The 12,765-nt window shown below is 36.5% G+C and overlaps 1 protein-coding gene across 5 annotated transcripts in view; it reads left to right on the top strand.

Annotated features, from left to right (window-relative positions):
* Nucleotides 1-10,287, top strand: part of ZFAT (zinc finger and AT-hook domain containing) — a 102,312-nt gene extending 92,025 nt beyond the window's left edge. For all 5 annotated transcript variants that reach the window (XM_064154331.1, XM_064154330.1, XM_064154329.1 and 2 more), the window contains 2 exons: nt 85-215; nt 9,026-10,287. In XM_064154331.1, the coding sequence (XP_064010401.1) occupies nt 85-215; nt 9,026-9,265 (371 nt within the window). In that variant the 3' untranslated portion in view covers nt 9,266-10,287. The remainder of the gene's footprint in view (nt 1-84; nt 216-9,025) is intronic.
* Nucleotides 10,288-12,765: the final 2,478 nt, after the last annotated feature.

Here is a 12,765-nt window from a genome sequence, read left to right as displayed (position 1 = left end):
GGGGAAACACTGTTACACTTAGCTTTACATATCCTTTGAGCTGTTTTACTGTAATGATCTTATGGTTACTGTCTTTCTGATAAGGTGAAAGACTTGATCCAACAGCTGTAAACATCCTGCAGCAAATCATTGAGTTGGGTTCGGAAACCCATGATGCCACTGCAGTTGCTTCTGTAGTTACCATGGCACCTGGCACTGTGACAGTGGTGAAGCAGGTAAGAAATCTTTTCTCCTGTAAAACAGCTATGTTAAATTTTCCTCTATTTATTGTGAAATGAGTATTATTTTGCAGGGGCTAAATTCTAAATGACCATGCAAGACACACATAGAATTTTTTAGAAACTAATTTTTTTCTACATGTTGTGTGTATGTGTCTTCCTATATCCACACACACAAGTTCAGAGTCATGGAATCGTTGCAGTTGGGAATGAGCTTTAAAATCAAGTCCAACCATTATCTAACTCTTCCAAGTCTGTTGCTAAACCATGTTCCTTATCAACATGTCTATGTGCCTTTTAAACACCTTCAGGGTCAAGGATCAACCACCTCCCTGAGGAGCCTATTCCAGTGTTTCATAACCTTCTCATTGAAGAAGTTTCTAATTTAAACCTTCCCTAGTGCAGCTTGAAGCTATATGGGTTCATACATATAGAAATGCACATATTTTTGCATGTATATAAAATATAGGTGAACCAACATACATATATGTACATATATGTGTATGAAAATACAGGTTTTTTTTTAAGCAGTTTTTTTCAGGCTTTTAAAAATAACATTATGGATGGGCACTTAATTCCATTGTCATCTAAAAGAATCAGGAAGTCGTTGGCAGAGCATTCAGCCAGATAGAGAAGAGCAGGAAATGGCTTTGCTTGTGCAGGACTCTGTATGCTCTGCAATCATAGTGCTATAGGGCCATACCCAGCGATTAAACCATTGTCATTAGTCTTTGCAGTGCTCATCTGTGGTTGAAATTTAATGGACTTCTGGGGTTCGAAAGTCATGTACCCCAGGGACAAATGAGAATTCTCTTCAGTCTGAGTTCAGACTGTTTTTCTAAGAGGGGTTGCAACACAATGTGGTTGATAAGTGAGGGAAAGAAAAGTATGTGAGAAACCCTAGATTCCTGAAGTTTAACTCCTTTTATTTGCATGAATCAAAACCTTGATTCCTTTGAATTCTAGAACTAGGTTTTGAGTGCAGTACTTCCTAAACTGGCTGTCCAAATGTCAGGCAGAAAAGACAGAATTTCAAGACAAAGCATTTTGAGGTGTATTTTGATTAGAAGCCATGTAAGAGTTCTTGGGCTTTTAAAGAATGACATCCAAATTTAGAAACTAAATTCAGTCACTAAAGAGGAGATGGTTTAGTTCTAATATGTGCAAGTTCCAGAACAATTTTGGTGGTAGAATCACTGCCCACATGCACATTGTGCTATGCATATCACCTGTAATCCTCTCCTATTCAGAACTGTCATCTTTTCTTTTTAGTACTGAATTGTTTTCTGTGGGATATCATTCATTTGCACCTTTCTATGGGGTATCATTCATTTGCACTTCTGTCAGGTTCTAATTATGCTGACTTCCTAATCGTTAACCTTAAAGTGATCTTAAGATGTTAATATTTCACCTCCCTACTGGAAAAAAATTATTCCATGCTTCTTTCTGTGACCTTCAGATTGTGAGACAAAAAATTCAGAGTGTCAGCAATATATCAGTGTCATCTGCCACTGAATTTCCACTTTTGTCCTTTAATGACCTCAGTGAGTCCTTGCTTAGCAGCCTCATTCCATTTATTTTCTTTAGCAACATTTATTGTAGTTGTTTCGATTTTTATGCTTTACATTGGGTCTTTTTCATTTTGTCTAAGGACATTATCCATTTTTTCATCAGTTCTTATCTTCGTATCTTATTTTTAGCTAGTCCTTGCAAGTTACTGTCATATATCTATATTTGCACCTAGAAAGTTCTCCTAAACACTAACTTACTAGAAAGTTTCCATTTTAATTATTTTGTTTTACTTTTTCCTTTAAATGTTACACTGTGTTGTCAAGACTTTTTGTCTCCTCTTTCCTCCCCTCAACCTGTATCCTACAGCTGGCATCTTCCTTACTTTTCTGCCACAAAAATGCCATTTATGCTTGATTCTTAAAATTATGTGTGAATCTAGGTGTATCTGTCAGTAATTCAACCATCTTTGTTTTAGCATTTCCATTAACCTGTATGCTCAGTGCAGCACTTTGCAGTGTTTCAAGTTAATGTAAGACTTTTGCCTACAGAAACAAACTGTCTCTATCCATGAGACCTTTTCAGCACATTGCAAGATCTCCAGCATATTAGATCTGATGGGTATATTTTGTACATTGTTTGTACTAAGTCACAAGACAGGAAGGATGCCAAGTCTGAAGTGCTCTTTGATTATTGTTCTGGATTGCATGTAGTCTTACTACTGCAAGTATCTTAAATCATGAGTACACATTATAACGGGGGGTGAAATCAAGATCAGATTGTCCATCAAAGCCCCCAACTCCTGAACTGGATGTTGAGAGGAAAAAAGAAACTTCTCTTGAAAATGAGTGCTTGACCAGAACATCAGAAGAGTTGCCCCTCTGTGTCCATCAAGTACAGTTTCTGCTATTTGTTACTCTTCCATGTCCAGTGCTTGTTAGCAGGAACATGTAATGGTAGCAAGATACTTTTTGGTTCAATTAATTTATTTTTCTTAAAGGCAGTGTATTACTTTTACCAATCTCTTTGAAACAAAAGGCTCACTAAGAAGATTGTATTAATCATTAACCATTATTACTACTGATCACTAAGTTGCTTATATCAGTCTTTCTGCACAACTGTTCATCTGTAGTCTGCTTTCTTTCCCAACACTATGGGATGTAAGTCTTTACTGTTACTCAAGCCAGAAAGCTGTTATCTTCTTCAGGTAGGATTCCTTGAGTGTTTCATACAGGTGATTAGCTAAATGGTGATTATTTCTTCTGCATGATGACTTTTATATGATCTCTTATTTCAGCCACTTAGAATGGTTGTCCAAGCCATCATTATTTTATGCTACAGTTAACTCTGATAGGCTTTTTTCTCACACTCACAGATTGTTTTGCTCCTTCTGTATTCTCCCAGAAAAATTAAAAGTTACTTTTCTCTGCTTCTCCTGACTTCACCTTCCCTTACTCTGATCACTCAATGTTCCTTTTTTCACACAACAAACAAAATCTTGTTTTAATTTCTGAGGCTTTCTACTCCTTTTTTTCTTAGTGTCCCATTTCTCATTAGCTGTAAAGATTTTAACTCCTACCTTTGCTCAGTCTGTGAAGATTTTATTGCTAATTACTTTCTTCAAGCAAGTTTTTTAATGCCTTCTTCCATATTTTTTTTGTTATGTGGATTTTTTAATGGAAAACAATTTGTACCTTGCTGTCTTCTCTCAATTACTCTTCAAAAATATGACAATAATTATCTGTGGTACATTAATGCCTGCCACACAAAAATACCACTGTCTCATTTACCTTGTACTCCCCCCCACCTCTCTTTTTCTGTGTGTTCTTACTGTCTTTTGACTTATATTAAAATTAAAGGAACTTTGGGATGTAAAATACTTTTTGCATGTGGCATATCAGCTACAGGCCAGATGCTGGTCCAAAGAGCTCCAGTAATATTAACAGCAAAAATAGTAATTGGCTGGTGATTTATTTTTCTTCTGTTGAAAGACAGGACTAAAGTAGCTTGGAGTGTAGGGTTAACTGTGTTCCTGAAAAGCATAGTATTTTCAACATACACTTTTGCTCTGTTGAGTAGGTGTATCAACCATTTCACTAAGCAGATCTTAATAAAGTTCAAAAAGCCCACTGAATTTCCATGCCTTTCTCCTTTTATCCTTTTATTCTGTGATCTCTTCAGACTCCAGTAAAATCCTACCATGGTAACAGTCACATTCTTCAAAGTGACAACGGTAGTAATGCACAGCAAAGAGTATACAGAAGCTGATCACAGAACAGAATTCTATAGTGTAAAACATCTTTAAAAAATAACATGATCTTACTTGCATGGCTGTCATGTCAAAGGCACATTGTACTTCTTCAACACCACTTGGTTCAGTCTGGCTCTGATTAGTACCTACATGACGCTTGGTTCTGGCATTCATCTAGAAAATTTGGCATTATGTGGGCTTATGTATAGGTTGATGGTTATGTTTGCAGTTGCTTTAGGACATGAAACAATTTGATGCTTAGCATGATAGTACCAGCACAAGAAAGCTTTAACTGGGGCATATGGCCCTGTTTTCTCAGGAGTCATCTCCTCTGTGGAGTATTTGTCATCTCTGTAATGTACAAGTAAAATCTCAAATCAAGATTACTGTCCTGTTAGAGCTCTTGAAATGATGGCAGTGTTGCATACTTCCTCTGAGGGAGATCTGGTGATACAGCATTTTGCAGGATGAGTGAAGTTGCTAGTCAGAATATCTCTGTCAGGATATATTCAACCAGCCAATTGCTAAACTATGTGAAGGTTTGGTGCCACCTTGTATATTATTACTTTATGCTAAGAAAGTCTTCCATTTTCAAGTGTCTTATTATTCTGAAACTACTGTGAACAAGATTGTCTTTCTTTTCTAGCTTATTATAGAGGTTCACATGACCAAATTAAAGTTTTATGTGTGTGTTTGTGTTTTTCACACAATGTATCTATGTAGACTATAAAACTGAGAGAGAAAGAATTCAAATTATTCAAACAGCACTAAACAAAGTGGTAGAGGCACTCCTGTAGACACCAACATAAGCTGGCACATCATGTCCAGGTGCTTTCTGTGGTCTAAGATGCTTACATTCACTTTTCCTTTCAATCCTTTTGTAGGCATTTTGTATATTTTCTTTCGGTGATGTCTTATGATATAAATAGAAACATCAGTAACTTAGTGTAAGGTTTTGACATCCTGCAAGATATCTGTGATTAATAACATTTCTTCATGGTAAACTGAAAGGCAGCATTCAATCTCAAATTGAGGGAGAAGTTCTGTAGGGGATTTTGAGTCAAGCCTGGAAAGGACTTCTAAAACACTACGGACCTGCAACTTCCGATGACTTCAGACAAAATTGAGGAGTCTTATTCTTTCTCAGAACAAGCTCTAGAATAAGAAAGCAACTGTAGCATCTTAGTGCAAATAGATTTTTCTACTCCTTTTCATGAGAGAGAAATAGTGTATGTTCCTTACTTGTTTGAATTAAATTTTCTCAAATTTAAAAAGACTTGTTTGGTTTGAGAGGAAGAGATTCTTCTAAGAGATACCTGGTTTTAATGCCACTTACACCTATTGGAATAGTCTCTGGATACTTAAATTGAGAACTTTAATAAGTTAAAAATGTTGAGCTTCCTATGAAGACATAAAGGTGGAAGTCCTATTGACTTTTGCAAGGGACTTTAGTTAGTAACTAAGAATATTTATGCAGATACTGAATGGATGTAATATGCCAGTTGTGTGTGGCTTCAGCTTCTTGCTGTCATTCTTTAGTAAAGGATAAGCAGCCAGCTGCATTTTAGCTGGCTCTCAGACAGAAAAGAGGTCTTGGATGCTACTCTTCAAAAGATTTCAGATGGCAGTAAAAAGAATTGAGTGTAGTGACTTCATTCATTGTGATGGCAGCTGTCCCACTATTTCATCAATTTGAGGGATATAAATTAATGCTTCGAGATTATTCCTTATGGAACAGTCTAATAGGAACCAAACAGAAGCATGTAAACAATGAACTGATTTGAAATGTAAATATCAAAAATAATTTGGTCATTTGTCAAAGTAAAAGGATTACAGATAGCTGTCCAAAGAGGATATGGGAAGGTAGAAACACCAGAAATAAGGGCATTAGTCTTCTTTACCTTGCATGACAAGGATAATAAAACCACATCGATAAGGTCAGATAGGGAGGTTAAATTAACTTTCTTTATTGGCCATTTTCATTTCAAAAGCATATAAAACTGAACAAGTATTAGGCTGCTCCTATTGAATTGAATGAGATTCTGGTTTCATTTCATTGTCATGTCAGCTGGGTTTTATTTATTTTCGTTTCTTCATTATTTATGTACACTCATGAAGCTATATTTAAAATTATTTATGGGTTTTGATTTAGAATGACTAAAGTGAGACCGTACATGATCCTTCACAGACTGAGTTGTGCATTCTTGCACAGCTGTTAGCAAATGTGTATTTTTTCTAGCCTGAGACATGTTGTCAGAAGACAATGTGTAGTGCACTGCTGGCATAGGAGAAATTAGTTTATAGCATGCAATTAAAGGAACAAATTTTAGGCACCCCTTATGTATTTGTTTGCAGAGCTCTAGCATCAAGGACTGTTAATTGTGAGCTGATTCATAGCAATCTGTGAGATTTTCATTATCTCCCTTTTTTAACTGCAGCTTCCCATCTGAATTTGCTAGTGATTAGACTTTTGTCTGCTTATTATGGTTTTCATTAGTACATCTTCCATATGTCCTTTCCTTTCCTGCAAGAGTTGACACTGGAGCAGGTAGCCTCAGGAAAGAGGAGAGGACAGATATGAAAAGGGCATCCTGAGCATGAATTCATTAAATTCCTGTTGGTTTAGGAAGAGCAGCAGAAGAAATTTGACAGTGTTTCTTTTCATGATTTAGCTCCTTGTTTTCAAAAAGAGGCTCAAGTTTCCCTTGGTAAAGAGTACTTTGGTAATACCCATACTTTGTGGCAACATAAATCATTTTTTTCTGAGAATGGTTACAGATTTTCTTGTGTCAAGATGCACACGTTTGTAGGGTGTTGAATCTGAACTTCAGCAGGAGCTGAATGTTCAGATATGCTTGGTAAAAGATACAGAAGGGACTTCTTCCTATGCATGTAGTTTCATCCCTGTAATCTGTGTGCAGCATCAGTAGGTGCAATTGTGCTATTGCATTAAGGTCAATGAAAATGGCCAGATTATCTTCAGAAGTTAAATCTTTCACTGTACAAAATCCACACACATTTCATCACTGTATTACAGACATACTGACTCTGGGGCCTCTGAATAATTTAACACCTGAACATACTTGTTATTGTTCAAGAAAGAGCTTTGTGTAGCCTGATGAACTGAGTGAAAGTTCCAAGTGATATAAAGTCCTAAGGGACTTAACTATCTTTTAAATCTTCTTCATCCGACAGATATTTTAAACACAAAATAAAAGTGTTTTAAGTCAGTGTACAATAGTGGAAATGATGGTTGCTTAGGGAAAAGCATTTAGAGCATCAGGAAACAAACACAGAAATTCTTTTCCACCTTGCTGGTCTCAAAGGAGACAAACACATGGTTGGAATCTTTACTGTAGTTTTTCTCTTCTGCTTCTCCTCTCTTAAGCAACAATACAAGCCTTATTCTAATACTATTGTTTACAAAAGCATGTCATATAAATGAGAATTGAAGAACATTTGAATTGGGTTCTAATTAGAAAACATAACCCCCTTTTAACTTGCATAATTTAGATTCCACGTGTTGTTTGACCTAATCTTTTTAAAATCATTTGCAAATGTGGTGATGTGATACACTCTGAGATGCAAGGGTGCACTCAGAGCCAGTAAATTGATATCTGTCATTCCTTTGTTCTCTGCTTATTACACTTTGTATGGTTGTTGTAACTACCTTGGAATTTTGCTTTCCATCATGAGATGTAGGTGAGCCAGCAGCTCTGTCTTCGTTCCCTGCTAAGTGGACACTTTATAGATGCACTTGATGATGTGAAAAAGGCATTTGTTGTAGAGAATGTGACTTCCTACAAATTCAATCAACTACTTTATTACAAGAAGAAGTAAACATGATTTATCTCTGGAAGCTTACTGCTAAGCCTAAATGAAAGAGAAATAGGCCTTAATAAAACCAACCCATTTTCTGAAAAGAGAAAAAAGAGAGGCCTTGATTAACTGTGTGTTGCATTTGCAGGTGGATTGCCATTTATAATCCAGCAGTAAAACACCTCTCCTCTATAAACGCAGGAAGTGGTATTGTACTGAAAATATCTAACAAATGCTTTTGCATGTAGTTAGACATTGGAATAAATCCCCAAGAGAAGCAGTGTATTCCCCTGCACTTGTCAGTTTTAACACTCAGCCTGATAGGGTGCTGGGCTATTATGACCTAGAAGGGTTGGACCAGATGATCCTTGAGTCCCTTTTCTTCTCAAAAGTGCTTTTTTTAATTACTAACACTTGAGACAATGCGTTGCCTCCACGTGACTTGCCGTTTTCTGATGTGTTTTTACTGGTCTGGAGTACTTTACATAGGATCTTATTATGGATCTGGTAAAGAATTAAGATTTGTTCTTCAGTTTCAGTAAGTACTCTATTTTAATAATTGACAGACAGCTGTTTGAACTCTTTGAAATTCAATACCAAGTTGTGTTGGTTTTGTTAAGTTTTGATGAGAAGCAAAATGTTGAGTAAAAGTTATTTTCTTTTCAATTGTTCCTATCACTGTCCTTTCAATAACATAAAGATTGCTGCCTCAAAGACAGTGGGTCTTAGGATTCTATTTCAATATTTGCACTTCCATTTTCTAATAAAACTCCATTGAGGTTTACAATGAAATTTTTACATCTATGATCAATCGGTTGGCTAGGGAAAGAAAAGATTAAAAAAAGTAATAGGTACAGTAGATGGTTTTCTGTGTGGTTTTCAGTGAATTCTTATCTCAGGTATTGTTTGACTTGGATTTTTTTTTTAAACAAGAATAGTTTCGTATGAAAGGCTGCTGAGACATTAAAGCTGTCTCCAAAGACCTATGTTCCTGGAACTTTGCCCCTCTCTGTGCATATAACTGAAATACTGCGTTGCCACTTGCAGTATTCTGTCTGACTATAAACTCATTAATCAAAGGTGAGTACAACACATTTTCTGTAACACTGACATTTTTCCTCAAAATGATCTGATTTCTAATTTCTCTGCTGTATTTCCATTAATTATCACAATACCAGGTACTTACTGGAAAGGTGAAATTTCTGTAACCTCTTCAATTTCTCCTTAGGTAAAAGAGGAGGAGCAATCAGCCAATCACACTCTGATGATTCAAGAGACCCTGCAGCAGGCTTCAGTGGAGCTGTCTGAACAGCATCACTTGGTAGTCTCATCAGATGAAGTTGAGGGAATTGAGACAGTGACTGTGTATACACAGGGTGGAGATGCTTCAGAATTCATAGTTTATGTTCAAGAAGCTGTCCAACCTGCAGAAGAACAAACTGTGGAACAATCGGTGCAGGAGCTCTAGGGAAGTGTGTTCAGAGGAGATGATTATTTCATTTGCCAAAGCTTTGAGGCTTTTCCCTAAGCAAAAGCAAGATGACAAATTTTCAGTTAATTTGTGAAATGAGTCCTTGTTTAGTAGGTAGTGATCTGACTGGTTAGATTGTGTCAGTGACTTGGACATATTATATATGCAGCTTCCTGACTTTTTAAAGCAAAATACTACTTTCTGAGGAAAAAATAGAAGATGTCTCACTTGATTCCTGTGAATCCCCACAAATATTGTCTCTTCAAAATCATGTTATCCCGCAATAATAAAAGGTCTATAAAGGTATCTTGAATGCCTAGAAAAGTCCATACACCCCATTGTACACATATTTCATGTGTGCTTGACTTGACTGGAAGGAGAGTTGGGGTTTGTTTAAATTGGGTCTTCTTATTCCTGAGTACATGCTTAGGATGTGTTTGACAAGTTATGGATTTAATCCAAACACAAGCTCAAGACTTCAATAAGAAGCACACCACAGATGAGTTGTAGCTTGGACTAGTGAAAAGATCCTTTGAATTTAGGAGGTATTTAAAGCCATATATGATAATTTTGAGTACCAGTAGGTTGATTGTTGTTTAGATAATTGAATAATGGTAACTTTCCATCCCACTGGATAAATACCTTTTCGGTACCATATGATGGAAGCAAATCTCAAAATAATGAAATATTCTTTTGTTTTTTTCAGAAAAAATATTAAAATGATTTGTAAATAGTATAAAAGATGTATGTTTGTATGTTTTAAACATGTGCTTGTAAATATGATTCTGTGAAAGAACTTGTACAAAAAATTAAGTAAATATTGACAAGAATCCAGATAATTATGTGTGTATATAGTTCCAGAGTTTTCTTCATGAATCTTGAATTGTTTCTGATTTAGTATTTTTCAATTTGAGCTATAAAAGTTATTAATAATAACAAAGCTGTCATGTTTTCTTCTGATGTTCTCATTTCTGAAGTGTTGGCTTGCCTTTCACAGCTAAGTAAAAAATGCTGGGCTACATTGACTCTGACAAATTATTTCTCCAGTCTCTAGTCAAGAAAGTAATATCATGAAGACCTTTCTATGTGATTGAACTTCTTTATAGGTGTTCTGTTTAGAAAAGTGGAAAAAAGTTTCTAAATTGGTGCAATGTAGTGAGTTGGTGTCTGCCTCTTCCAAGTCTACTGAATTCTCTTGTTTGGTAACTTCTGCCTTAACTCCCTACAACTTCAGCAAGGCTCCCTTACCCATAGGTAAGCTCAGGAAGTGTGGGTTAGATGAGTGGACAGTGAGATAGAAAGAGAACTAGCTCAACACCAAGGTTCAGAGAATTATGATCAGCAGTGCAGAGTCTAGTTGGAAGCCTGTAACTGGTGATGTTCAGTGATCAGTACTGGGTCCAGTCTTGTGCAACATTGTATTTAATGGAAGGGAAGATTATGGTGCTTGAAGCTGACCTCATTGAAAGGCTTTAGAAAAATAGGGGCATACCTACTGTAATTTAAGGCTTGATTTATAATTCACAAGTTATATCACATATTCCAACCCTAAAGCATAAACATTCTTGTGAGTTTTCTTTGGCCTTTTTTACTATTTTAAAGATACTTCCAATTCAGATCTTTCCTTATGTTCCAGAGTTTTTTCCCAACTCTAATTGGAAATGCGATGGTTTAGAAACATATGATGATAGTAGAAAAGACTTTCAGCTGTACTGAGTACTACACATTGATTTCTTGCCCCCATAGCTAATACATTTTCTCTTTTCTAGAATATACAGACCTGTAATGCTATGAGGAGATTAACTACTTCCTCTCTAATGTTAGCCAACGTACTTTACAAGGTGAATGTCCAAAGATCTGCATTAAAAAAAGGAAAAAAGGAAAAAACAGGCATTTGTTTTCAGAGGCCTTGGCCTGCTCCAGTTGCCTTTTCCCTGGATTTGGAGTGACCAAAGGCAGGAATTAAGCCTTCCACTTGGCAAGCTCTGCTTCTGTTGCCAGCTATAAAACAGATTGATTTTAGTGTAGATTTCTGTTGTCCAGTTAATCTTTCCCAAAGATTAAGGGACCTTTTCAGTTTCAGGGGTGACAAGTTTTAGTCAAGTAGCTCCTGTTTCTGAAGATTATACGTTCTTCCCACACACTAGTAATTTTCATTAGCATGTACTACACTATGTAATCTGGGTTTTTCTCTCTGACACCCGAGGAGCATCCTGGCTTTAGGCTAGCACTTGGGAAATATTACTCTTAAAAAGCTTGTTCATGCATAAATTGAGTACCTGATGGGCTAACTGATCTACACAGCTGAGAACACAGTCAAATGTTTCTGGGAATGAGTTCAACACAGAGGGGAGTTAGGGCTTGGAATCATGCAGAAATTTTAATGTGGAAAAACGAAACCACAAATATTTTTAGTGGCAGCAGAAGTCTTATTGAATGGAAGGTAAGATTATGATGCTTGAAGCTGATTTATTTGAAAGGTCTTGCAAAAATTAACTAGGTACACTACTTTTCAGAGGGACCTCGTGTTGCAGTGGTATAAGAAACCACACAAAAGGGCAAATTTGGACTTTGCAGTGCAAAAGGCACAGGAGAAGATACAAGAAATGGAGATTTCAAAATTCTTTATGTCCCTGAATTACACCTACAAAGGTAATTTCTCGTTCTTGAGTAGAGAAGATGATGAGATCTGCCTGTCTGGTTTCTGTGGCTGATTGTGGTTCCTCTTGATACTAGTGGTTTCAACCATTTTTTAAGCAGTGGCATACTAATATACATACAGCTGCACTAATAGTGCACAGCCTTTGATCTGTGTCACTTATCTGCAAATTCCATGATACAAAAAGAGAAGGGAAATGCATATTTATCCTTTGTTGTTTTACCTCAGATTTGGGATTTTATGAAATCACAGCTAGACATGAGTACTACAGCAATGTTAGACCGATTGTTCCTACTATGCTAAGAAATTACACTCCATGAGCAGATATATTTGAAACTAAGGCATTTAATATCATGTTTTCAAACAAGATGACAAGTGACATTGCTGCAGGGCTGAGATGCTCAACATGTTTTAATAAACATCATCTTAAGTTGCAAAGCTCTGAGTCTACACAGCATCTCCTCACTGCTGTGTAGAACATGGCACTTAATCTGTTCACCAGGGAAAGTGCAAAATGTTTTCACTTTCCAATAAATTTGCTCACAATATGAATGTATGCTTTGCAAACTTATAAGAAATAAACCAAAAGCGGAACACATAAAAACCTTCTGCATCTCAAGCATGAGCAAGTATTGTTAATAAAGGAAGAAAGCAGAAATAACACTGCAAGATATTCAGGTGTTCAAGCAGACAGAGAATTTGGCATGTGAGGGAACCTTGTGGGTATGTGTTCAGTCAACTGCAGGATCAGGACTTGATTTTTGGCCTGAACTCTTAGTGCCTGCCTGTGGATGAGACTTAGGATTAGTGTTTCAGACTGCTGAAGCTTCAGTAAAGT

Source organism: Pogoniulus pusillus, chromosome 14 (assembly GCF_015220805.1).
Source record: "Pogoniulus pusillus isolate bPogPus1 chromosome 14, bPogPus1.pri, whole genome shotgun sequence".
NCBI classification, from domain to species: Eukaryota; Metazoa; Chordata; class Aves; order Piciformes; family Lybiidae; genus Pogoniulus; species Pogoniulus pusillus.
The sequence above is the reverse complement of the archived record's forward strand: the minus strand, read 5'-3'. Positions and strand labels throughout refer to the sequence as shown.